The sequence below is a fragment of the Acinonyx jubatus genome, chromosome B1 (assembly GCF_027475565.1).
Source record: "Acinonyx jubatus isolate Ajub_Pintada_27869175 chromosome B1, VMU_Ajub_asm_v1.0, whole genome shotgun sequence".
NCBI lineage: Eukaryota > Metazoa > Chordata > Mammalia > Carnivora > Felidae > Acinonyx > Acinonyx jubatus.
The window spans coordinates 164,541,616-164,569,425 of NC_069382.1; the positions used below are offsets into that span (position 1 = coordinate 164,541,616).

The 27,810-nt window shown below is 36.1% G+C and overlaps 1 protein-coding gene across 1 annotated transcript; it reads left to right on the top strand.

The window, feature by feature from the left end:
* The first annotated feature begins 789 nt into the window (after positions 1–789).
* On the top strand, positions 790–27,588 carry YIPF7 (Yip1 domain family member 7). Its single transcript, XM_053217411.1, has 6 exons — positions 790–944; positions 2,418–2,534; positions 11,291–11,449; positions 18,947–19,094; positions 23,452–23,633; positions 27,028–27,588. Exons 2-6 carry the CDS (start codon positions 2,419–2,421, stop codon positions 27,188–27,190), a joined length of 768 nt encoding a protein of 255 aa, XP_053073386.1. The 5' UTR covers positions 790–944; position 2,418; the 3' UTR covers positions 27,191–27,588.
* Positions 27,589–27,810: the final 222 nt, after the last annotated feature.

Sequence of the window (27,810 nt, forward strand, 5' to 3'; positions counted from 1 at the left end):
ACACCAGATTTCAGTTACTGAGGTCTGGATACATGTGAAGTCTCAGTCCTAAAAAGAGAAATCAGCATGAAGCAGATCGTAAACGAACTTGACCTCCAGCCATGAAGTTGATATTAGAAACAAAACCACCAGGTCCAGATAGAATTGGGGAGTATTAGCCAGGTTACCTGGGTCAGAACTAGGGAGAAGGTTCCTGGATATGACCTGCAGACATAGAGGGAACCAACCCAGGTAGCTTCTCGGGATGGAAATGGGTCTGATGCTTTCCAGTGGTCAGGATTGGCTCAGAAATGGTCAGGATTGGCTCAGAACATGCCCTGCAAATAAGCACTACTGGATCACATTAGTGTATCCGTGATGGGCTCTGCTGGAGAAGTAAGAGAGAGGGAAGAAATCAGATTACAGGGAGCTTTCCTAAATGTTGCTTATATAAATTGGTTCAGATGTGGATAAAATTGACAACACCCCATTTTCCGATTGTTGCTAAGATTGCTAGTTAAGGTATGTAGCATGTATTGATTTTTACTGCTTATCATTAGGAAATCGTGACTAGGTTAAACATGTTATATAGGCCATGAAGCAGGAGGATTATTACAGCCTCTTGTTTGCCTCAAATTAATGATCTTAAATCAGAGTTTGATGGCACATGTACACAGGAAAATTGAATCTACCTTTTCACCTTATCAAATTGTATGTCCCTATACCATTCACTGTGTTTGTAAACTTTAACAAGTTCTATAAGATACTGGATACTGTGTTTGGCCTTGGCAGGCTTTTTTTTTTTTTTTTTTTTTTTTGGCTGTAGCACCTGCTCAGAGTGTCAGAGTACAAATTTAGAAACCTATAGAGAGCCCGAGGGTCATCATTTCAGGAACTGATTTGTTACAAATTTCTCAAGTGAAACTACATTGCCTGGAAGACCTCTTGACATAAACAATACAAAGGTATGTGTCTAATCCTCCTGAAAAACTTGGCATTTAAACAAAACACGAAGCTGAGTTACATAAGGACTCCAATACCAATGGTCATGTTACATAAAGTGTTGCATGTTAGGAAACCTTAGTGTATTCTCCTATGAAATTACTCTCTATGCTGCATAATAACTTGTTTTCATGGACTGAGAAAGTTATGCTGTTAAATTTTAAGACCTTTAAATTATAAGTTGTTAAAAGATTTAATATTCTTCTAGTCTCAATTTTGGTTTACATAATTCATAGCTACTTTTATGCATATTACTAATGAAAAATTTTGATATATGAAGTCAGATGTATGAATTGCTACATCTAATTTTAGAAAAGCTTTCTGTATTTCTACCAAACTGAAAACAATTTGATGTATTTGACAATTACTTGAATATTTGTGAGTAATGAAGCCCTTTAGAGCTAAGGCTGTTTATACAATTTCATTCAAAACTTATTAATAGCAGTATTCTATAAGTTATTATATTGTGTGGATTGCTCCTCCTGATATTTAAATTCACTCCTTGAAATAAAATGTTTTTCAAAGAAAAATAAAGATTAAAATGTTGAGTTGAATAACCCTATCTGTCCACTGGAAAAGATTCTTCATTCTGTAGTTTTTATCCAAAGAGCCACTATTTGCTATTGCTTTCTTCCCCACCTTTTTCTCCTTTCAAGTCTTTCTTCCTCCCTCTGGTATTTCTAGCCATTCGGTCTAAATCAAGATCACACACTCTACTTTGCTCCCTAAGTGAGTGGAAACTATATAGAAAGTGTGTATAGAAAGACAGACTCCTCCCTTAGCAGAACTGAGCCTTTCTCCCTTTTGCTCAGCCAGAAGCCTAGGAGTAGCAGGAGAGGCAGAAGAAAAAGAAAAAAATGTTCCAAATACATTTAAGGAATTGGAAAGCAGAACTAGGAAACTGGTTTGTAGGATTTGGGTGTTTTGTTGTTTGTTTGTTTGTTTGGCAGTTGGGTTGGGAAGGCTATTAACACACTCCAAAACTCTAAGGAAAATGAAACTCAAATAGAATTATCAGTCATTTGTTTTCTGGCTTTACAACATGGTTGCATGCATTTAAAATGAGGAACTAACATTGTTTAAGAGAAAATCTAGATGTATACCAATTTTAAAACTTTTTCTTTTAAATCGCTAAGAATGAAGAATTTGATGAAAAATGCTAGTTCTTTCACATCAAAGTCAGTTTGGTCGAAGTCAGAGTCCTAGTGAGTGGAAAAAAAAATTCAGAAAAGTTCATTGAAGATACACATTTTTAAATGACTTTCTAAATACATTTCCACCCCCTTCCCCAATACTTAATTTAACCCATCCAAAGAATACGTTACTCTCTAACAGGAATCCAGCCATAATAACATCATCAGTTAATCCTTGCTAAATATCTCAAAAGAAATTTTACAGACTCAAAATTCCCAGTAAAAAACATTCTTATTTTTCAGGATGTCAAACTTGGGACAATTTGACTCTGATTTTTACCAATCTAATTATACTATTGATAATCAGGACCAGAGTTCTGAAGATTCTAATGCCTATGGAAATCTTTATGGATCTAGACAGTAAGTATGCTTTCACTTTAAGAAGTCATAATATTTTAACAAGGGAGGGCTTCCTTGGGGAAAGCCAAAGCTCTCTCCAGCATATCTTGGTAAAATACCCGAGAAGAAATGCCAGGAAAGGTCAGGGAAATTAATTCACTTCACTGCAGGCCCATTTATAGGTGGGTGGCTTGTCTCCTGTTTTCAAAATATCACTTAACAGGGAGCCTGAATACAGGCCCTGGACAGAACAGAAAACAATTTTCATTTTACATGATATTTTCTGGGACACTGATCAAGAAGTAGATTTTATTTAATTAATAAACATGTATCAAGTGCCTGCTTGTGTGTTAGGAATTAAGAAGGATGCTACGGACCCAAAGATTAAAAAAAAAAAAAAAAAGTCCATAATCTTTTCCCTCATAAAATTTAGGAATTTATGTTGTAGAGAGGGCAATTAAATATGCAATTATAATACAGTGTGAAAGCTCTTAAATGGAATTAAAATACACATATTTCAGAATGTGTTAGTTATTTGAGTTGACGGTTTAACTTGAGTTGAAAATTAAAAAGACAAGAATTTAGTATTTACCCTCACTAAGGTAAATAGGGCAAGAGCATTTAGGGTAAGAAGAATTTGTTTCAAGTTTTGGCTCTATCCTTTGTTCTTTGTGATATTGGGAAACACTTTAACTTCCCTGAGTATCTTAAAGTGAGAAATAAGGGCATTAATAATACCTATTTCATGAAATTATCATGAAGAAGAGTTGTGATAATGTGTAGGAAATTGTGTTGTATGGTAGAACCATAAAATAAATATTAGTTTTTCTGTGACTATAGCTTGTCACATCAATGGACACTTTATTGTCTAAAGTCATTTAATCTTATTGTATTTGTTTTTACAGTTGCTTCTTTGGATGTTCTTTTGTGAGTCTAGATTAGGGAATTGTGAGAGGCGTCAGACCTTTCAACTTTCAAGATATCTAAAAGTTATTGAACTCTTACTGTGTGTTAGGTACTGTTGTGAACTGTACATGAGTTAGATTATTGGATCTCCAAACAATCCTGAGATGAGTGCTTTTATTTTTCCCCACTTTACTTATTTTTCCCCTGTTTTACTTATGAGAAAACAAGGACCCAGAGAAATCCAGGAACTTTTCCAAGGTCACACAACTAGTAAGAAATAGGGTTTGGATTTTAGTCCAAGGTTATTGATTAGACCCATAACTAAGGTGGGCACACAATTTATTATAAAATCAAGACATTTTTAAGAGTAAAATGCATGCCATTAATAATAATTGTGGTACAATGGGATTAAAACTGGACCATCTTAGGTGAACTGGGATATGTGGTCACTGTTTCATTCCAGCAAGTTTAGGCCAAATATAACCTCATAAGAAATATTTTTAGTTTATTAATTCTTGAGTGTATTTTTCTAAAAGCAGATAAGTATCATGAAAGATCCAGATGAAGGAGGAAAAGATAGAATAAATGCAACAGACAGTGGGTATGCCCAGAACAACTTAGAAATTGTTTCCACTGGATGATCAGTCCCGAAGACAGACAGATAGGTGCTGTTTTCTACCTACTCCTGCTGAACCACTTCTCTAAGGCAATGGGGAAAGGTATTGGTATAAAATGTTTTTAAAACTGTTGAAGTTTAATATCTGGAGTTTTATCTCATTCACATCCCTATTCTATGTTATCCAGCTTCAGTCAGGTTACCATAAGCATTCCTTAAAATGAAAACCAATCTATACCACTCCCTCCCTCCTTCTCTCTCTGTGAATATTATCATTAGGCAAATTAGGATATTTAAAAAATATTTATAAGAAAAAAAGGACAAAAGGATAAAGCTATAGAATTGGCTGTATCATTGCAGAATCTACAAAAAATAACTTGATTTTATTTAATTTATGATTTACACTTTGGAAGGCCAAGAAAAAGTGTTTGGTGTCAGAAAAGTGTTAATCAGGCAGAGAGAGTAGCTTGAACATTAAAGTATTATAGGATGGTAACTCAAAATACATAATCCACAGTGAGAGCCATCTGATAGGATTTTTCTGCTGTGTTCTCCTATTTTAGTGACAGAAACGAGTCACCTTCTGTTTATTTTCTCCTTTCTCTTCTCCAGTTGTAATAAAACACCTGGGTAGTATCTACAGTCTACATTTTCAGACTAAACTAAAAAGCCTGATAAAAGTGAAACAAAGCTTTCTCCTTATGCAGGGACTCATGGACCACAGCTTTCTTCCCGCCAACACCACCCAATTTTCTTTCTTCATTTGATTACATATGTCAACATTGCCCAGAAATCAAGATGACAAAGAGATGGAAATTAACATAACCACATGAGAAAACTTAAGATTATATTGTATTAGGTTGATGGCCTGGCCTGCTTCAGTTGCTTAGCATTTAAATCCAGGTCTTGATTTGGCTGCAGTAACATTTAAATTCCAGTCCACACTTCAAGTCTCAGGAATTAGAAAAGGGCATATTAGGTATGGTAGTTTTATGAGGTACATAAAATATGGAGTCAAGTCAGCGACTTACTAGTGTACATCAAACTCCAGAGATTTGATCTTTTATTCATACAGTGAATTGTTCAGTTAAAATACACCCCAAATCACAGTAAAGATGCTGACCATCCTGGCAAAAGACACAGGAATCCAGGGGATAGCTATAATCAGTTAGTCTCCTTCTCTCTGTCTCTGTTCACCCCTTCCCCCATTAATGGAAACTTGTTTTAAAAAGCTTGCTCAATGGCATACTCATCTGAAAGCTGGTTGACTATGCTTACTAAGACAATAAAGATATTTGTATTTAAGACAAAGTTTCTTATTTGAGAATGAACAAGGATTTTTCTCATCTTAAAAAACTATTCAGTCAGGGGCGCCTGGGTGGGTCAGTCAGTTAAATTTCCGACTTCGGCTCAGGTCATGATCTCAAGGTTCGTGAGTTCAAGCCCCACATCGGGCTCTGTGCTGACAGATCAGAGTCTGGAGCCTGCTTCAGATTCTGTGTCTCCCCTTCTCTCTGCCCCTTCCACACTCATGCTCTCTCTCTCTCAAAAATAAGTAAACATTAAAAAATATATATTTTAAACTATTTAATCATTCAGATAGGCATTGTTTCCAATCACCTCTCACCAGTTATCTAGGCCATATTTTCCCACTATATTTTTCTTTTTTTTTTTTAAATAGAAAATCTATTCAAATTATTTAGAGCAAGAAAGAGCTACTTCTGCGGAAAAGGTGACAACTAGACAATTCCCTCTGAATGTTTTAGTAGGGCTTTAACAGATGGACTGAACCTCAGCTTTTCTGAATCCCCAGACCTGATCTTCCTCTAGTATCTCTAACATAGTTAGTGGTACTGCTGGTGGCACAAAGTCACTGTGCACCCAACAGCTCAGCCAGAATCCGGGAATGTGGTATAAGTCGACTCCCCTGCCCCCATTCCTTAAACCACACCACCATCCAACTGATCCTGTATATTTTGTACTGACCGAGATTATTTGTTTGTTTAGTTAGTTAGTTAGTTAGTTAGTTTATTTATCTATTTTGAGAGAGACAGAAACAGTGCAAGTGGGGGAGGGCCAGAGAGAGAGAATCCCAAGCCGGCTCCACACTGCCAGCAAGAGCCCAATGAGGGGCTCAAACCCACGAAGCCATGAGATCATGACCTGAACCGAAACCAAGAGTTGGACAGTTAACCGACTGAGCCACCCAGGTGCCCCTGTTCTTACCAAGGGTATTTAGAATGCCTCATTTTACTGGCTCAACTGGAGACTTACATAGATAAAATGATTCTGGGAGTACAGACCAATGTGTTTTTTTTTTTTGTTTTTTTTTTTTTTGTTTTTTTAACCAGCAGGGTATTTTCATTGTAGATCTGTGATATTGTTGTCTCAGGCTATTTCAGGTGATAGTATTACAAATTCTGAAACCTTCATTGTCTCAGGTCTTTGGAAGCATGCTGTGTCATCTGGCTCTATGAAATATACCCATATCTGAATATTAGTTAAATGTGCAGTTAGACTTCCAATGAATTGTACTTACCTGTTGATACATTTTTTACCACCTGATTTATACTCTAACTCTCCATATGGCACTGGGAGTTAGCTCAACATCTACATGCCTTCTGGATCAAACTGACAAAGTAAAGCAGCTCAGATGACTGTTGTAATGAAGTCCATACCTACAGTTTTGGAAAAATGAAACTTAGTAAAATACGTAGCTAGTGACTGTGTAACAGGATGCAGAAAACATATTGCTGGAATCACAAGAAATTATTACTGAGTCTTTTTTTTTAATGTATTTTTTTTTTGAGAGAGAGAAACAGAGTGTGAGAAGGGGAGGGGTAGAGAGAAAGGAAGACACAGAATCTGAAGCAGGCTCCAGGCTCTGAGCTGTCAGCACAGAGCCTGATGTGGGGCTTGATCCCATGAACCACAAGACCATGTCCTGAGCCGAAGTTGGACGTTCAACCGGCTGAGCAACCAAGCACCCCTTACTGAATATTTTACCAATGATCTTCTATTTTTATATTGCAAGGTGAATGTTAAGTCCTGTTTCCTCAGAGGTAAAATATTTTCCCCAGCTGGAGACCATGCCTTAACATGACATCATCCATCTGGAGACTAGTTGGAAGTTTATAAACCCAGGTATGGGTGGTGAAAAAGGAATTACTGAAGAGATGGTGAAGATACAGAGGATTTTTATATAGACCAGGTGTGTGGCCATTGCTTTATTGCTTAGAGACAGATGTTTTGGCATGCATGTAGTGGAGATTCTCCTGGTAGGAAACACAAGACTGGTGGGGTGTTGGTGAAGTCAGTTTGGGTGTTCCAAGGAAGCCAAAATGGTGAAAAGCTAAAGGTGATTAGCACAGAAAGCCTCCTGGCCTCCTATTAATGTTGTTTTCTTTGAGAAAGACACAACTATTTACAAATAGAGAAGGAGCTGTTCCAGGATGTGTGGAAGGAGTCTAGAATGCGTTAGTGTAAGCCTCAGGAAGAAAACAGCATACAAATACTTAGCTAATGCTTATTGATCATGTTTTGGGTGCCCAATATTATTCTAAGTGCTTTACTTATTTCAGCTAATTTAATTCACAATAACCTTATGAGTTCCATTATTGTTATTATTCTATTATACAGCACTTTTTTTATGGCTTGGGTATATTGGTAGAAGAACATTGAGCCCTGTTCAGCTTTGGTATTGACTAATTTTTTTTTAAATTGCTTCTTAATTGGTTCATACTTTTTGAGGTATAATTGGCATACAATGTTATATTAGTTTGAGGTGTACAATGCAGTGATTAGATAATTCTATACATTAAACTATGCTCATCAGGATAAGTGTAGTTACCATCTGTTACCATGTGTTCTTACAATGTTAATGAGTATATTCCCCATGCTTTACTTGTCATTCCCGTGACTTATTTATTTTATAACTGGAAGTTTGTAGGTTTGAATCCCCATCACCTATTTTGCCCATCCCCCAACCTCCTCCCCTCTGGTAACCACTACTTTGTACCATGAGTTCTATTATTATGCTCATTTTACAGATGAGAAAACTGAGGCACAGATGTGACGGAATTTTCCTAAGATAAAGAGACTGGGACTTGAACACAGGATTTTACTCCAGAGGCATGTTTGCTAACCACTCTACTTGGTTTGGAATAAATTCTATCATTAGATTATTTCTGCAAGAGAAATGTAATCCCATGCAGTCAGGAAACAAAAGAAGAGTCATGTGACTAGAATGTTGCCAGTGGTTCTAAAGGGATTTTTTGCAGTCATCTGACAGTTGTTTTAACTTTTTATTTAAGTATTTATTTTTACAGGAAGAAGAGATGCCTGCTAACAAAGTTAATGTTTAAACTCTACCAGCCGGAGTCCAGTGTTTTCTTGGTCTAATTTAGTTGACATTTGTTTCATCTGGAATAATGTGCTGAGTTAGAAATCATCAAAATTTCAATATGCATCTTCTCATAGAGCTAATTAAGATGCTGTGTAATCAAGGAGAAGAGGAATATTTTGTTGATACACTCTGCACAACTCCCATTGCTATATGGACTGTAGATAGGATAGACCCTTACCGTCTTAACTATTGGTTACACTAATTTAACTCATACAATTGCCTTTAATAGGTTAATAATTCAGTGCTATGGGCTTAATAAAGCAATTAGGAAATTGTCCAGTCCATTCTCCTTGAATGACTTTCATGAAAGGATACTGTAGGCTTCAAAGATGTCACTGAAAATATGAGAATTTTGTTAGCATAGCCATCAGAGTTAGCACCATCTAATATAAAAGGATAATGCTAGAAAATGTGGGATTAAGTGTACATTCAATATATATGATTAAGAGTACACTTATGATGAGCACTGAGTAATGTATAGAGTTGTTGAGTCACTGTAGTATACACTATATGGTTACATGAAATTAATATAACACTATGTTAACTATGGAATTAAAATAAAATACTTAATAAAAGAAAAAAGGATGTATGGTTAAATAAAATTAGCAACTTTAAGAAAAAGGGCATGAGAATTGGGTTATGTACAGAGTTTGTTGGGTAGAACTGTGAACTAATAATGCAACTATATTGGTATCGCTTAGATTTTATTGAGATGTAGGGTTAAATCTCAGAGTCAACATGTACAAAGTTATAAAAAGAGAGAATTTTAAATCAGATAGTGATAGGAGGTGACTATGGTAATTTTTGTTAGATAAAAGGTTTTGAGGTTTCCTTTGTAGGACATATTTTGAAATTATACTTTCTTAAACAAGTGGTGGGAAAATTTTAGTATTATGCCAAGGACAACAGAGGCCAAGCTCCTGATGAAGAAATTTTCTGGATGAAGGAGCAGAGAGGGAGGAAAAAAAAGGGGATGGGATTTAGGTGGTAATGGGCTCTTTTTTTTTTTTTTTTTTGGGCAAAATGTTTTTCTCTTTGCAGGGATTGGGTCAAGGTAGCCAGCCACCTATGCCAAATTTCCCCCCATTCATGGAGATTGCTTTACAGGGAGTAATTGTAAAAGTTACCTTTCCTCAAGCCTGGTTAATCACACCTGGGTATGGGTTTTAGTGAGGCCAGGACAGTTTGTCAGTGAAATAATCTTGGTTAGATGCTGGTCCATTAAGTCCACTCTATTTTCCCCTTTTATTCTACATTAAAAACTGTATAGATCAAGGGGGGCTTTCATCAACCAGCATGCCCTTCAGATTATTATAATTCATTTCTACCAGTACTTTAAAAAAAAGTTTCTTTATTTTGAGAGAGCACACATGTGAGCAGGAGAGGGGCAGAGAGAGAGGGAGAGAGAATCCCAAAGAGGCTCCATGTGGACACAGCACGGATCTCACAAACCGTGAGATAATGACCTGAGCCAAAATCAGTCGCTGCTTAACCCACTGAGCCAGACGGGCACCCCTTTGCCAGTAATTTTGATAGTGCGTCTATTTTGGTGAGAAAAGAAAAAAAAAAAAGATTAAGAATATGCCTCATGGCTAAGTGAACAGTAACAGTAATCAACATATGCTGTTGGGGATTCGAGAAGTATTGCACGAGGTCCTGGCCCTAAGGAGCTCACAGCTGAGTTAACGAATGATTAAATGCATGTATCTTTATTTTGGCAGCTTTTTTTTTTTTTCCCCAGAGAAGGTTATTTTCTCTGTCAGACTTACTTGTATAAGGAAAGTTAAATATGTTATTCTTAGACTTCATATTAAGATTAATGTTGGAAGGAAAGTACCAAAATCCATTCTGTAAATATTTTAACACAAAGAGATCAGGGAGCTGCAAAGTTCAGAATCCTGGGCTTTATTTTTAGCTTAACCTAAGGGGCTCTGATGAAAGAAACTTAAACATGTTAATAAGGACAGCTCTTTATGTGTCTCCCCCTTCCTTCAGGTAAAAACAATTTTAAATGATCAAATAACCTCATATAACTCTTTTTCCCTTCCTTCTTTTCTCTAGCTCTAGTAAGTTATGTACTAAGAGCGTTGTTTTCCAACTTTCTCATACAAATGGTGAAATAAAAAACAAAAGCATGGTCAAAGAAGTATTGAAACATGATGTTTCAACAAAACTCAATTGCACATTTGGAAAGAAGGACATTAACCCAGCCATAGAATCCTTTTAGTGAGTTATTCAAAGATAATTCAGTTGGCAGTAATTGTCTGGGAATGGCCAGAGCTAGAAAGTCAGTTTATATATTTGTTTTTTCATATGAATTGACTATACCATTAAAATTGTGAATTTTACCCATTGCTTCCACAGATTTGTAGGAAATGTCATGTTTGGTGATTGCCCCTGAACAAAGTGAAAAAACAACATCGTATCAATGGGCAGAGATGCTGGGACAGTTTCATTTAGGAGTCCAACACCAGCAGTGCTGCTGTGTGACCATGGACAAGTCCTTCAGTCTCCATGAACCTCTATTTCTTTACCCGTAAAATGGGATTAAAGTTACAATTTCTACCTTACAGAGTATTAATTATGTGGGAAAATGTGAGGGAAAGTGTCCAGCACTTGTACATAATCAATAAATATTAGTTGGTATGGGGATCTTTCTTCTAGAACCTTCTCACGACCAGTTACTTCATTTGTTTTTATGAAAGTTAAATTTTAAGCAAGTTCTGTCTTTCATGGGTAAGTACTCATAAAAATTAGGAGAACTCATAGAAGAAAAATTGTAGCTTCCTTCAGTGATTTGTCATGATACACTCTCTGTATATATATAAATCAGTATTCTCCTTTCTCTAGACAGCAAGCCAGTGAGCAACCCCAGGCTGCCTTTGTCCCACAAGAGATGCTCATGTCATCGGGTTACGAGGGACAATTTTTTCAGCCAGCATCCAACCCGGATTATTATTCACAATCTTCTTACATTGACAGTTTTGATGAAGAGCCTCCTTTGCTAGAAGATAAGTTAAGGGAATGCTATTAATGTGTGTACAGCTAGAAGAATAATAGCAATAATCAGCACATAATGTGCACTGTCAGCATGCTGTATACTGTGTTTTATGTGTGATTATCCCATGTTTAAACAAGAGTCTGCCAAACAAAGGTGCTTAAACCGTTAAAAGTTTGTCTCGTGTGTGTGGAGGGGGGGTGAACTGGAAGTAAATCTGTACTATTGCCACACTATTACTGCTGTTATTAAATGTTTCTTCAGTGTGTTAGAGTGCAGACTCCCTTACCATGTGTAGACAATAGTGAACATGTCTTTTAGCAGAGTGGTTATAGCAATGACCCTTTCCACCCCAGTTAACTTGTATCTTCTGCTGTGATGCCTGGGAGCCAAGGGGGTAGTTTCTCAATATTCTTTTATTGTCATGGATACAACCCATTTTTCTTCTTTCCTGGGTCATATGAGTCCCCTCATCTCAGCTAGGTATGGCTAAGTGGGGAGGAATAGGATTCCAGTAAATAGCACTGTTCATGGCAGGAAACCAGTGGACCCTTGCAGTTGAAGGTCTCAGGGATTTCAAGGGATGTTCCAGCCATTGATTTTTTTTTTTTTTTTTCAGCCACACTACATCTGCTGCTTTTTGCCCTTGAAGAAAATCAACATATGCTAGAAGCATAGAGGCTAGAAAACTAAAACTCAAGTAGATTTAAATTTAACCACAGGGAAATACTAATAGGTTAACTATTATGCTCTAACCCCTTTATATGTAGTCAAGTGAAAAGGGATAAATTAAAATTCCCAATATTTTACATCAAAAGATAAGTGTTTGTCTCGTATAAACACAGCCAACCACTTGGCATTAAAGCATTCCCTCTTTGTCTTCAAAATTCAAAAAGGGTGAAAGATTTAAACCACTTAGAAAAGCATAGGGGCACATAGGTGGCTCAGTCAGTTGGGCATCCGACTTCCACTCAGGTCATGGTCTTGTGGTTCATGGGTTCAGGCCCTGCGTTGGGCTCTATGCTGACAGCTCAGAACCTGGAGCCTGCTTTAGATTCTGTTTCTCCCTCTCGCTCTGCCCCTACCCCACTCGCCTCTGTCTCTCTCTCTCAAAATTAAACATTAAAATAAGAAGTTTTAAAAGAAAAGCACAGAAAATTATGTAATAGTTTTGTTGGCTCTTTAGAAGCCAGTTAGATTTGGGAATCAGTTATGTTTAACCAATTCATTCTAGTTTGCCTCTGAAATAGTAATCAACACATGAAAGTTATAAGCTATCCTCATTACACATTTTCTTTGATTCCACCAACATATCTACTTAAAAAAAAAACTATCAGTTGTGTTGTTATAAAAGTTATCTATATTCAACATAGAAATTTTAAAAATACAGAAACATATGAATAAAATTATGAGAACCACCTAAAATTTTGTCTGTATGACATAACTACCATTAATGATTTGATGTATTTTCTTCCAGCCTTTATCCTATTTTTCTGAGTGTGTGTGTGTGTGTGTGCGTGTGTGTGTGTGTGTGTGTATAAAATGCATTTATGTATGGGGCGCCTGGATGGCTCAGTCAGTAAAGCGTCCAACTTCGGCTGAAGTCATGATCTCACAGCTTGTGAGTTCGAGCCTGGCATTGGGCTCTGTGGTGACAGCTCAGAGCCTGGAGCCTGCTTCTGATTCTGTGTCCCTCTCTCACTCTGCCCTTCCCCACTTGTGCTTTCTCTCTCTCTCTCAAGAATAAATGAAACATTAAAAAAATTAAAATGCATATATGTAAATATTTTACGTATGTATGTGTATATTTAAGTATATATGTTTAAAGTGAAATGCTATATTTTTGAATATGTATTTATGAATACTCAAAAATGAAAGTTAGATCATACAATGGCTATAAAGTTTTGTACTTTTTAAAATGTTTATTTATTTTTGAGAGAGAGACAGAATGCAAACCGATGAGGGGCAGACAGAGAGGGAGACACAGAATCCGAAGCAGGCTCCAGGTTCTGAGCTGTCAGCACAGAGCCTGACACAGGGCTTGAACTCACAAACCGCAAGTTTATAACCTGAGCCAAAGTCGGACACTTAACTGGCTGAGCCACCCAGGTGCCCCATAAAATTTTGTACTTTTTAAAGTTATCTTATATCAAAAGCATTTCTCTACATGCATTCTTTAAAGTCATTGAATATTACTTCAAAATATGATTTAGAATGGCTTAATAATATTTTGTCATATAAAAGTACTATAATTTAAACTCACCTAAAGGTTGCTCATTATAGTAAATAAGTCTTTGTTGAACACCATAGTGAATAACTTTGACCTCTACAGAGTTGTCCTTGGATTGGTTCTGTAACTGGGATTACTGGATCAAAAGGTACTTACATTGTCAAACTGATCTAGAAAAAGGATGACCTACTACACCATCATCATAGAACATGAGATGTCTTAGTTAATTTGATGGGCAAAAAGGAGTGCTTTGTAGTTCTTAGTTACTAGAAATGTTAGACATGTTTTTCCATGTTTATTGACTGTTCTTCCTGTTTTTCATGTTGTCAGATTTCTTATTGGAATCTTAAGATTTTTCCTTTCCTTGTTTATTTATAGGGATATTTGCATGTTTTTATTATTTTTATTTTTTTATTATTTAAAAACATTTTTTAACATTTATTGTTGAGACAGAGTGAGACCCAGCACGAGTGGGGGAAGGGCGGAGAGAGGCGGGGTGCCAGGGGAGACACAGAATCCAAGGCAGGCTCCAGGCTCTGAGCTGTCAGCACAGAGCCCTAAGCGGGGCTCAAACTCACGGACTGCAAGATCATGACCTGAACCGAAGTTGGATGCTTAACTGACTGAGCCACCCAGGTGCCCCTAGGGATATTTGTATGTTAAGGATATTTAATGATTGCTTGGAATATGTGTTGCAAACATTTTTTTTTTCCTAGATGGTGTTTGCCATCTAATTTGCTAATAGGAAATTAAAGCATATTGGAATTTTAATATTTATGTTTTCAAGTCCACAATATTTTTCTTGGTAAATTTTCTTTCTGATTGCTCTTTTGTTTATAATGTGTTTCTCCAGCTCTGAGTACTGTTTGTATCCTCTTGTTTATTCTTAATTTTTTTAATGATCTTTTTTTGTTTTGCACCTAAATTTTTGATTCAATAAAAATTATTTTATGTTTGTGTGTGAAGTAGGATTCAGCCTTATTTTTTCTTTAATGATTAACCAATTTTTCCTATAACATTCATTGAAAATAATCTTTTCTACTTGTCTAAATGTATCTATTGTGGTATTCTAAACTCTAATGCATCCTTCCTTTATGTCTTCTCAAATTAAAATAGGAAATACCCTAGATTTCCTCTCCCACCTTATGCAGCTTAGAGAAAATTCTTAGATTTTTTTTTTCTTTTTGTGATTATCCCCACCGAATTGCTAGGGTATTAGAAGAGATTGCACCTAATATAATTCGGCATTTTGAATCTGTGAAATTTCTAGACTCTGATTCAATATGTTCCTCAGGCTGGGTGACTGAAAGCTTTCAGCTTCATCTGTCTCAAAGATATGTAAAAACCGTAGGCAGGGTTTCTAGGATAAGGTGATAAATGGTGTTCGCTAGTTTTTATTGAGCATACACCAAAACAGCCTATCACATTATGAAGCTATAATAATTAACAACCCTTGCACAAAATATGTTATTTGAAAATGTGCTTGTTTATTCCTTAAATACTTTGTTATCTAAAAGACTCATTTGGTGGTTTTATGTAAGAATGATAACTTTTGCAATTTGATAATGTACAATTAATATGTTAACAAATGTATCTCGAAGAGTAATAGTCAATTCAAGTCTGTCAAACCAGAAGAATTACTGTGATATTCGGTACTTATATATGTAGCACAGCCTGATGTTTATATTTGAAAGGCCAGTGCCACAATTTGCATACAAAACAAAGATATTAATTCATTTTTATAGCATATATATCATATACTTTACTACCACTAGATGACAGCAAAACAATAAACTTTACATTCAAATTTCACAACAGCTTCATCTTTTATATGTATAACAAGGTATTATATTAGGATATCTACAATTAATAAATACTTATAATCTCATTTGCATACATTGAAATAAATTTGGAAACAAAATGTTATGGGGAAACAAAATGTTATATTTTGGTAGAAAACACATAAACTCTTTTTTGGTATGACAGAATGTAGCAGGTCTTATGTTCATTCACTGGGTTAATGACTCGATGTTGAAACATGTGCAGAAGTTAATTATGCCATAAAATAAATGTCTAAAATCAGTAATAATGTCTCATAAAGCATTTTTCATCGGAGTTTCCTCAGGAATAATTGTTATGCTTTTTGAGGAAAAAAAGGTATTTTGAATTAAAGGGCACTTTGTTGTAAATACTGAAAACATATTGCTAACATAAATGTCTTAATTGAAAATATAGTTTGAAAACAACATAAGGCTTAGATGAAATTAATTTAAATTATAATATTTCTCAAATTTTAAAATCTGCTAATTTAAAAAATCATAGTAGACATTCTAACCTCATTTTAAGCTCATCTTCTCCAAAGTGTATGTTCATTAAGAAATATATAAATAACAGTGTGATAGCAAAAAGGATGCAACATGGAAGTTGAAACGCACATGATTTACTCACCATTAACCAGTCAAATTCTTTTCAAACTAGGGATAGCAACTGTCAACCTGACTGTCAAATGAGTGAAAAAATATCCTTATTATCCCAGTGTAGACCAATGTCTGGCCAACCTTTTGAAAATGTCTAGGTCCCTGTTAGAGCAAGACCCCTCTTATGTCATGGAAGTCATTAAAAGTCCATCTGGTATTCTGTGTATAGAATGTCAGATATGCAACATGTTAGGTGTTATGTGCTGCTGTAAAAGAAGTTGAACTATGCCCTATATGTGATCAAAGACAGTTACTAAATCCTAGGAAGGGAAGTTGAATGCCATGTACAGATGATTTAGGGAGAGAATCCTTCACATGGGAGAATTGAACTTAATTAAAAAAAATACAGCTATTATGAAATGAGATGCACATTGAGAACCATAGCTATATTATTAAAACTAAAGGGTTTTTTTTTTGGCTTTTGTTTTTTGTTTGTTTGTTTTGTATGTGGTATGTGTGTGTGGGCAGGCATGTGCACTTGCCTTTATACCAGTCTCTTCCTACTTTTCCCACCCTCAGCCCCTAGCAACCACTTTTCTACTCTGTTTCTATGCATTTGACTTCTTTTCTCCTTGATTTTAGAATCCACATATAAGTGATTCTGTACAGTATTTGTCTTTGTCATAATGCCCTCAAGGCCCATCTATGTTGTTGCAAATGGCAGGGTTTCCTTCTTTCTCATAAATGAATATTCCGTTGTATGTATGTATCACGTATGATCATATGTATGATAGATCTATCCATTCATCCATTGACGGACACTTAGATTGTGTCCATATCTTGGGTATTGTGAAAAATGTTGCATTGATCATGGGAGCATAGATCTCTTTGAGATACTGTTATCATTGCCTTTGGATATATATCCAGAAGTGGGATTGCTGGATCAAATGGTAGTTCTATTTTTTTTTCTTTTTTCTTTTTTCTTTGTTTAAAATGGCCAGGTTCAGTGTTCAGGTCATAGCCTCTCTCTGCCATGCATTGCTACCCTGGGGATGTATCCACTGGGCTCCTTGCTGTAGCTACTGCCTCCAGGAGCCCGTGCCCTCCAGCTGTAGGTAGACCTGTGGCCAGCCTGGCCTGGTGAGCAGCCACAGTGGGAGCAGTGGGAACGCCAGAGCCCTATTTTCCTTTTTTTTTTTTAATTGTTGAGGAACCTCCATACTGTTTTCCACAGTGGCTGCATGAATCTACATTCCCACCAACAATGCAGAAGGGTTCCCTTTTCCCCACATCCTCACAAACACGTGTTATTTCTAATCTTTCTGATAATAGCATTCTATTATCAAATAGATAATAGGTGTTAGGTGATACCTTTTTGTGGCTTTAATTTGAATTTCCCTGGTGGTTAGTGATATTGAGCACCTTGTCATGTACCTGTTGGCCATTTGCATGCATGTCCTCTTAGGAAAAATGTCTATTCAGATCCTCTGCCAAGTTTTTAATTAGATTGCTTGTTTTAGGGAGGAAAGCATGGGGTCTTGCATCAGATTTCTGTTACTAGCTCTGTGGCTTTGGACAAATTACTTAATATTTCAAAACCTCAGCTACCTGATGCACAAAATAGGAATAAAATAATAGTACTAGCTTCATTACATGTCTGAGAGACCAATGTGTACAAATCTTGTACAGCTCACAGCAAAATTCAGTGAAAGCATTCAATAAAAAAAAAAATTAACTCTTTTTAGTTGAAATGCATGTTCTTTACTGTATTTTATTTCTAGTTTTTCTGGGTCCCAGCCTTATTCTTATTCAAATTTATAATGATACAAGCAGGGTAACCAGCTTGATTATTGGTTCTTAAATAGTAAAGCCATGTTCTTCTCCTTTTATAATGTTTTTTTTTTTCTACTCAGGATACATCTTAAAGTTTATAGAGGTGATGAGAAAAGAAACTAATGTGGTGTAAATATTTATTTCTGTATTCAGTGAATGTTGAATGGCTGGGTGGATTTATTTTGTTTTGTTTTTTAAATAAAAATGATGTAAGAGAATCAGGATCTAGCAGAAGAGTCTGTGAGGTGGCAGTCAAAATTATTTGAAAACAAGGTATTGGGGAAAAATAGATATTTCTAAATGAGTTTGGACTTATGGACACTGAGCCCCACAGATTTTGGATATTTTATTCTACCACCACCACTCATGAAAGGGAAAGGTTAACTTGTCTCAAGAATTTAATCCGTGAGTACATAAACTCAACCACAATAGCACTGACCTTATTAAAATATGGGTGCAAGAAGGAGTCATTCCACTTTCTCCTCTGTGGAGTTTTAGGCAGTTAGCGTAGAATTACTCTTCTCATCAGGCAGGGCGGAAGTAAAATCCCAGATCTGGGCTAAATATCTTTAGTTTAGATAATGCTGCTAATTGAAAAATTATACCATGTTTGGTATAAGCATGATATGATTTCAGAAGTATTATCAAGGGAAAATAGGGAAAAAGGAAATATGTAAATAGGCAATAGAATAGTACCTTTGGTCTGTTAGCTACCATTTTATTTTTTTTACTGTATAACATCTGTTTCGCAATATTCAGACTTTAAGCTTATATTTAGTGCATAAGGCAGGGAAATTTTTTCTGTGATGTAATTATTTATCTAAAATATATCTTTTAACTCATTGGGAACAAAAAAAATCTTTTTTTGTTATTTTTGTTTTTGAATTACTATATATGACATAGAACTTTAGATTTTGAAAATACAACGATCAAAGTGCTAAGTAAATTAATCAGATATGTTAAATTTAATTAGATAATATTATTCATATTTATAAAATGTTATAGTACCTCTTTTTTTTTCTTTTTGCAGAACTTGGAATTAATTTTAATCACATATGGCAAAAAACTTTGACCGTGTTAAACCCACTGAAGCCAGCAGATGGCAGCATTATGAATGAAACGGACCTCACTGGGCCCATCCTGTTTTGTGTCACTCTGGGAGCCACCTTGCTTCTGGTAATAGACAGCAGCAAGCACCAGATTTTAATGTGTGCCCTTCCAAATGTTGTTTTTGAAGCCAAATAGACTGGCTTTGTTAATACAGAAGAAAATGTGTTACTTTTTAAAGTGCAAATTGTTTAATTCATCACTACTTTTTTTTTTTTTTTTTTGGTGAGAGAGATGTGGTTAATTGAATCATAGTGACAAAGTAAAACTACCCTCAAATATTACAACAGATAACATATAAATGTAAGAATTTCAAAACTCAAATCATTGAGCAAATTTTCAACAAAGCAAGAGATCCTTTATGACTTTCTTGTTACTAAGATTGTCAATCTGAAAACGTTAAAGGAACACATGGATTTGGGAAATACAGGCCCAAATTTTATTTCTTGTTTTCTGTGACATTTCTGTCATGACACCACAGAGATCCCTTCTCTTTGCTCATAATTTTCTTCGCTGGGGTGTATCTCTAGATTTCAAATAGTCTGTGAGGTATGAGATGAGTCTCCTTGTTTCGGGTTAGGTTATTATGGATATATTAACTTGCAATGATAACCAATAATTTGTTTATTCAATCTGTATATTTCTTTATTATTTTGGTTTTCTGCTTTTTATGAAGGCATTTTTCTCCCCTGACTTTACCATTTGTCTTATGTATCGACCACTTTCATTCTTTAAATCTGGGAGTGATGAAATTGAGTCACCAGAGAAGTAAAGAAAAACGTATTTCCACCTAAATTAAGTTTAGAAGCCATTCTAGCTGATAATTTAGAAAAATGTTTCATTTAAAAAAAGGAAGAAAAAGAGAAAATGAGAAAATGAGAAAAGGCCTATGATTTTAAACAAAGGAGGTAATGACCATAAGTTAAAAAGGGGATGAAAAAGATAGTCATGCCAGTCTGAAAAGTATAGTTTCATTAAGGAGCAAAGAGATAAACTTGGCAGGAGAAAGAATACAGGAAATTAAAGATTCTGGGGAAAGCCCTTAAAATAACGATTTAGTCCACTTCTCCCTCTTACAGCTATACACTTTCCATAATTGGTTTTCCTCACTGTAGCCACAGTTCTCAAAAGTAGATGTAAAATGTATTTGCAACTAAGTAAATTTTTACTTTTTATTTATTAATTGACTTTATACCAATCAAAATACTGATAGAAATCTAGTTTCTAGATTTCTAGAATGACACATGACGATGTGGTCACATCATATTTATCCAATATGCTAGTATTTACTGATAGCATCTTATTTCTTCCTTTGAACTACAGCAACTGAAAGTACTCAAGTACTCTGGAAATCAAACACTAGATCAGCTAGAGTTTTAATTAAGTCTCCAACTTCCCTTCCATCTTTGTCACAGTAATTTGATAATCTTAGCTACGCTAGGTAAGACTACATCAATTAATCAAACAGTCAGAAACAATCCATTTAATATATTAACCCATATTTTCTTTTTCAAGTGATTTATAATATAACAGCTGTTTGTTTTCCTGTAGAAAATATTACCATTACCATCCCTCAAAGGAAAGCATTAATTCCATTAAGATCTTTCTGGGGTGCATAATATTAATTAGAATTATTTAAATATCCTCTTTTTTTGTTTTGTTTTGTTTTAAGTACAAAGCAATATAGGCAAAGAACTCAACTGGAAGTGAGAAAATTGGATCTACCCCTAACTTAGCCTCTAGGTATGATCTTGAACCTTTTGTTCCCTATTTCTAGGCCTTCCTTTCTTCATTTTGAAGGTGAAAAAGGTTTATAAAATATTTCTTAAGGTTCCATTCAGTTCTAAAATTTTGGGAGAATATGTGAAAATGCATATTTCTGAAACTTTTAGGCAGACATTTTCATTTTAATTTTACCATTAGATGTGTTTACTTCAGAACTGGTTCTGATACATGTAGAACCATAATGACCACCACCAACAAAAAATTACCCAAGTGTATATTAATGAAGTCAGATTTCACTCAGAATCCATTTGAGGCTAAGCTAACCCTGCCCTGGATATTTAATGTTAAAATGTAAAGGAGAATTCTGTGGGCTGGTATATGCATTGTACTAGAGAAAGCAAAACTAAATCCAAAGCAATATTCCACTTGTTCATTCATGGTCACATACTTATCACTTTTATAATCTATGTGGACCTAAGGCATGACACAGTATCTTCTGTGGACTTTCTTCATGTAGAAGGAGGCAAACCAAAAAAGACAGCTTCAAATAGTTATTATAAACTTAGTTTTACTTATTCTTCCTCTCAAAACTATTTTCACCCCCCAAACAAGGAAGATGAGTGGCTCATCTATGGCTACATTTAATTTTTCTGGTAGGTCTAAGAGTATGATCTAGAAAAGGACCATGCATGACCGATGTAAAAGCATAATGAGAAGAATAGTATTTCAAATCAAGATACAGTAATGAGGGTGGAAAAGGAGGACCTGAAAAGTTTTGAGGTTAAAAATAAAGGGAACATTTATTTTCCATTTCAGTTACAAGCCCTTTTTAGAGTTTGAAACAAATCTAAAAAATGACAGTGGCCCCTGCCAAATGGAATTACAGCTTAAATTGGATAAACTAACAGGAAAAGAGATGAAGAGAGAAGTCAGCAATTGATATCCAAAGGGGCAATTTTACTATCGATTAGTTTTATCCACCTTCTATTCACCACCCCCCCCCACCATTTATAAAACTTCTTGGGGTCAGGAAGGTATACTTCTTGTTCTTTGGATGTGGGGAAGTTGCCTGTCACCATTACAACTTTCCTACCTCAGCGCTATCTCATCCCAATCAAAATATTAAGTAGAATCTTTCTCTAATACATGAAAGTGATTTGAAATTGTCACTATTTTCCAAGTGAAGCAAAATCACCCAATAGAGCAATGCATAACTGATGGGGTTCTTTAAACATGTCTGCTAGCATTATTAGCATTATTTCACAAAAGAGCCAAAAACGCAAAAGGTCCTCAGTAAGAACTTATTACAGCTAATGCAAGAGAGAATTCTGCAAGCATAGCCCCAGGGACATTTTGTGAAAGGACTTACTTGGTAGTGACCAATCTCCCCAACTGTGCTGAGGAAGAAGAACTCAAAATCGCTAGATAGTTTTGAACATTAATATGGTCATAACACTGTCCACTAATTAATTATGAAGTAAATACCTTTTTACTCTGTAAGACATAAAGACTTTATAGATAACAGCCGTGGAAAAGAAAACATGACATCTAAAAAGCTCACTCTCTGAACTTACCAGATCCTTATTGTTTTGCATAATTCCCACAAAAACCAGAGTCAGTCTATTTAATATTTATCTGGAATTTCTAACCAGCTTAATGTAAATATAAAAATTAAATGTGTTTCTTTCCTGGAGCTTTGGCATCCTCAGGTAGCCAACATTAAAATATCCCCTGTTGAATCAGTAGGAGACTGTGACATTCCCTGGGTGAGTTTAATGGCAATATTTCTGCCCCCAGTCCATAGTGCCTTGTGGGAGATGGCTGTTTTTATGAGTCCTCAGAAAAATCAGTGTTGTATCCTGAACACTACTGACTTTCTTTAACAGTACGTAATTTATGATTCATTGTCAGTTGGTTCAACAAACCAGCTTCTCATGAAGTATGGTCAGTTAAACTGGTAATAGGACTTATGAAAACAAAGGATTCTGTGGTCAAATAAGTTTGGGATATGCTAGGTTAAATACGGTTAAGCAAGTCCCATTATTTTAAGACTTGTTAGAGCTCCTATAGATATCCAGGATCTACTTTCAGAGCCAGAGTTCCTAGGTTCAAAGCCAACTTGTACCACTTAACATTATTTTACTTTGGGCAAGTTACATTACTTTGGTGCATCTTAGTTTCCTCATGTATAAAATGAATGTAATAATGGTACCTATCTCATAAAGTTGTTGTAAGAATTAAATAAGCTAATAGGCATGATATGCTTAGAATAGGTCCTAACATAGTAAATCCTATAGGTATTAGCTGACATTAATAATTTGCCTTGTAAAATCTTCAAGACTAAATCGGATTTTTTCATTAATTTATTCATTCATTTAATTATTCAACAAATAGGGGGAGAAAATATATTCTTACTTATGTCTGGTACTTCTAATAGATGATCTATGATTTAAAAAAAACAACTAGGAATTTCTCATCTTCTCTGTGGCATGCTTATGCCTCCCCAAGTATAGTCGGGGATGTTTGTTTTCAGGACCTGAATTCATATGACAGCCACCGTTTTCTTCTGGAACTCCCAGTCTCCGATGACATGGAACGGTGTTGAACTGACTGATTCTAAAATGCTCTCTGCTTTGCTGATATTCCAATTTCCACCTGATGTTCCTTGTGTGTTCTAATGGTTTTCTTCCCATCCTTTCAGGCAGGAAAAGTTCAGTTTGGTTATGTGTACGGCATGAGTGCCATAGGTTGCCTAGGGATTCACACCTTACTGAACTTGATGAGCTCTTCAGGGGCGTCTTACGGCTGCGTGGCAAGTGTACTGGGTTACTGCCTGCTCCCCATGGTCATCCTGTCCAGCTGCTCTATCTTCTTTTCACTGCAGTAAGTGCCTGTGTGTGCTGACTGCCCCCACGTGCACAGTCATCTGTGAAGCTTGCCACACCAGTGGAACAGTTAACCTCTTTCGGATCTTTTTGGTAGTGGAATGGGGGAAACTATTAACGGCTACAGACAGACCCAGGAAAGTAGGTCAGTTTGGGCTCAGGCACTGTTCCTATTTGGATGATTTAAATAATAAATTCAACCAAGTTATCTTTGAAACTGGCACTTTGTAAGTTGTCACATTCTTCAATATGAACTATTGTCCGGGGTGCTCTAACAACTGCAGGAAATTCACTTGTTTGATTTTGGAAGAGTGAGTGCCTGGTGAACACTGACAAATTGCTTCAGTTCCCAAGTACTCTGCCTTCTAGGCAGGAAGCAACTGTTCTTTCTCAGCTGAGCTCCTTGCAGTGGAAAATTCCCAGGAACCCTGATGAGGATATTTATGCTAGAGAACTTTATAGCATATATGTTCAGCCAATAGATTTTTTTCTTTTTTTACTTCCTGGGCAGATAGTATTTGCAATTCAAAACTATTAATGAGGATCCAGTAGGTATTTTTCTTCTGGGCACTTTCCCAGGGGATAGCACATCACTACCACTGGTTGGGGAGAGCAAGTAATTACATAGTCCTTTGTCCCCTACATGCCCTGAACCCAATAAATGTTTGCCATCAGTGCTCATTCTTCCATATCCAAAGGAGGCACAATTTGCATTTTTTTCTTGGATGATGCACATTTTAGGTTTAACACTATATTGGATAGTATATTACATGAAGAATTTACCAATGCCAAAGGTAGGCATTTTAGGAGAGCATTTAATAGTTTTGTTTAGATATCTCATATAGTTTTTTTTTTCAGAACATTATTGAGAATGACTGAGTTGGAAATGTTTCTTTGTTTTAATATGGTTTTATTTTTAATTTTTGTCAATGTTTGTTTTTGAGAGAAAGAGAAAGAGAGAGAGAGATGGAGTGCAAGCAGGGGAGGGGCAAGAGAGAGAGGAAGACACAGAATCCAAAGGAGGCTCCAGGCTCTGAGCTGTCAGCACAGAGCCCGAACTCAGGAACTGCAAGATTATGACCTGAGCTGAAGTCAGATGCTCAACTGACTAAGTCAACCAGGCGCCTCAATATGGTCTCATTAAAAAAAATATATATATTTTAAAAAAATTTTTTTTCAACGTTTATTTATTTTTGGGACAGAGAGAGACAGAGCATGAACGGGGGAGGGGCAGAGAGAGAGAGAGACACAGAATCGGAAATAGGCTCCAGGCTCTGAGCCATCAGCCCAGAGCCTGATGCGGGGCTCGAACTCATGGACCGCGAGATCGTGACCTGGCTGAAGTCGGACGCTTAACCGACTGCGCCACCCAGGCGACCCAAAAAAAATATATATTTTTAATGCTGATTTATTTTTGAGAGAGAGAGAGAGAGAGAGAGACAGAGAGAGAGAGACAGAGTGTGAGTGGGGGAGTGGCAGAGAGAGAGGGAGACAGAATCCAAAGCAGGCTCCAGGCTCCACGCTATCAGTGCAGAGCCTGATGTGGAGCTTGAACCCATGAACCGTGAAATCATGACCTGAGCCGAAGTTGGATGCTTAACCAACTGAGCCACCCAGGCTCTCCAATATGGTTTAATTTTTAAAGTGTCATTCTTGAGACTAGCTTAGAGCAAACAGTTTATCAACAAGTATTCAACATTAAAGAAAGAAATGTAACAGAAAATGGACACCTTGACTGTGTAAATACAATGTGAGTTACAGGTATACTTACTGAGTTTTATCCATGGAAAAATGCCCCTTTTTGTATATCATGTTCTTTAGCAAGCTTTCCCATTTATTAAGTTGTTTGGTTTAGACAGTTGACAAGTTAATACAGAGTTTAGTCCTGCAACTTCTGTTCTGTTTAATGCTTTTACCAAAGAATGCTATAATGATATACCATTTAAAAAATTTAAGTTTAAAACATTATTTCCAGCAAAGTTGAGGTTTGGGGCATCTGACTCCAGATTATTAGGGGAAGAAAATAAAACTGAAATATTTTGATTTTGAGAATCATCAGAAGTCTGGACTTTTTTTCATTAGATTTTCATTCTGAATTATAAAGGACGATTTAGAAATCTTTTAAATTATATTAAAGGAGAGTAAACTCTCTGACCCCGAGGACTGTTAAACTGAATTTTCCCTTTTGGGCATATTACTATATCACTCAAATCAATCATATATATAATTTTATACTTTTGTTCATAAAAACCTGTATATTAGATCAACCTATAAATTACTCCTAATAGATATTAATTAAACCAAGGGATATAATATTCATTCGAGAGCATTTTAAATGCTTTTGGTTTATTTATAATCTAAGGCATTATAAGCTACATTGTAGTTTTCACTTATTTTTCTTTGGTTCAGTTTTGAAACGTAAGTATTTTTGTCTTTCTTGCAAATAGTAAACAAAATTCTCAACTTCAGCATACCAGGATCGAGTGAGACTGCAGTTCGATGGTGAAAGGAGCTATGTGCCAGTAGGAATTAGGAGATCTTGACCTAATGCCCATTTTACATGCAATTTTCCTCGTGTCACTTCACTGATCTAAAGCTGGGGACTAGAGATCTCCTGATCTTTCCTAGCTCTTATAGCTTATTTTTCTAAATAACGCATTCTGTTTTGCACATATGGAAAGAAATTCACTCTTTACTATCCACACCTCCTCTTTTATCCCCAAGGTGGCTAGACTTAGCCTTATTTGCCCATTTCTTCCTAAAGAGCCAATTGCCTCCACGGTTATTTTTGAAGATACCAACTTGAACAAATGCATTCCAATATTCTAAAAGACCCACAATACACCTACAAAAAGAATCTTCAGAGAAGAGGTGGGAGGCCACATACATATATGTGTTCCCTCCTTGAATTATGTCAGGCTTTGCTGTCTCAGATAGGAACCTGAGAAGTGGACCCAGGAGCAGTGACCGGGCACCCTACTGGAGTGCAAATCCAGTTGTCTTTCTGCTCACACCGGGAATAAATTTGGGAAGAAAGTGTGGGAAAAGGAATCTGTAATTATAAAAGAAGACCCTAAACATAATTTATATAAAAGGTTTTCAGGAACTCGGATGTGAATGTTGACAGATGAGAGTGACTGCAGGTGAATTTTTGTATTTCTATTAGTTTAAGCTTTACCAAAACACAAAATGTTTACCTCCGACGGGGAATTTGACTCACAGATTTTCAAGCTGGGCAAGGCCTTTGAGATCATACCGTTCCTCATCCTCATTTTACAAATGGAGAAAGTAGTTATAAATATTGTACCAAGGACATTTCAGAAGCAGCTCTGATTCAATAATCTCTTTTTCCTCTTGACATAAGGTAATCATCTCTTTTGTCTTTGCTATAGGGGCACCTTTGGAACTGTGTTGGCACTGGTCATCGTTGGCTGGTGTAGTCTCTCAGCTTCCAAAATCTTCATTTCAGCCTTGAACATGGAAGGACAGCAGCTTCTCATTGCCTACCCTTGTGCCTTACTTTATGGACTTTTTGCCCTCCTCACAGTTTTCTGAGGAGTATTTGAGATGATGTTTCAAGATTCTATTTGTTTCCTGTTCACATTATCCTGGAAATGTGTTAGCATTCATATTTGGTGATGCGATTTCTGCTTTATTACTATTGAGAGAATAATAAGCAAAGTGACAAAACAGCACTTAAGAATGGTGCTCTAATAACTTGTTTGGTTTGAATGATGTTTTTGCTTTTTGCTTTGATACATTAAAACATTTTAAAATACGGGGCGCCTGGGTGGCGCAGTCGGTTAAGCGTCCGACTTCAGCCAGGTCACGATCTCGCGGTCTGTGAGTTCGAGCCCCGCGTCGGGCTCTGGGCTGATGGCTCAGAGCCTGGAGCCTGTTTCCGATTCTGTGTCTCCCTCTCTCTCTGCCCCTCTCTGTTCATGCTCTGTCTCTCTCTGTCCCAAAAAATAGATAAATGTTGGGAAAAAAAATTAAAAAAAAACATTTTAAAATACTTTAAAATAAAAGGGGATATTGTTGTTATGGATGGACCCTGCCTTTCTCAACGGATCTATTTTTAAGAAATTTTATGTACATAAAATCATTTAATGACTGCACAAAGCAAATCAATGGTGAGCCTTTTGAGACACATTCACGACAATTCAAGCTATATT

Excerpts from the sequence above, each read along its gene's own strand:
- YIPF7 (XM_053217411.1), top strand. The coding sequence starts at position 2,419 with ATGTCAAACTTGGGACAATTTGACTCTGATTTTTACCAATCTAATTAT. Across the intron at positions 2,535-11,290 it reads AATCTTTATGGATCTAGACA|ACAGCAAGCCAGTGAGCAAC; the intron begins GTAAGTATGCTT and ends TCCTTTCTCTAG. Across the intron at positions 19,095-23,451 it reads TGGGAGCCACCTTGCTTCTG|GCAGGAAAAGTTCAGTTTGG; the intron begins GTAATAGACAGC and ends CCATCCTTTCAG.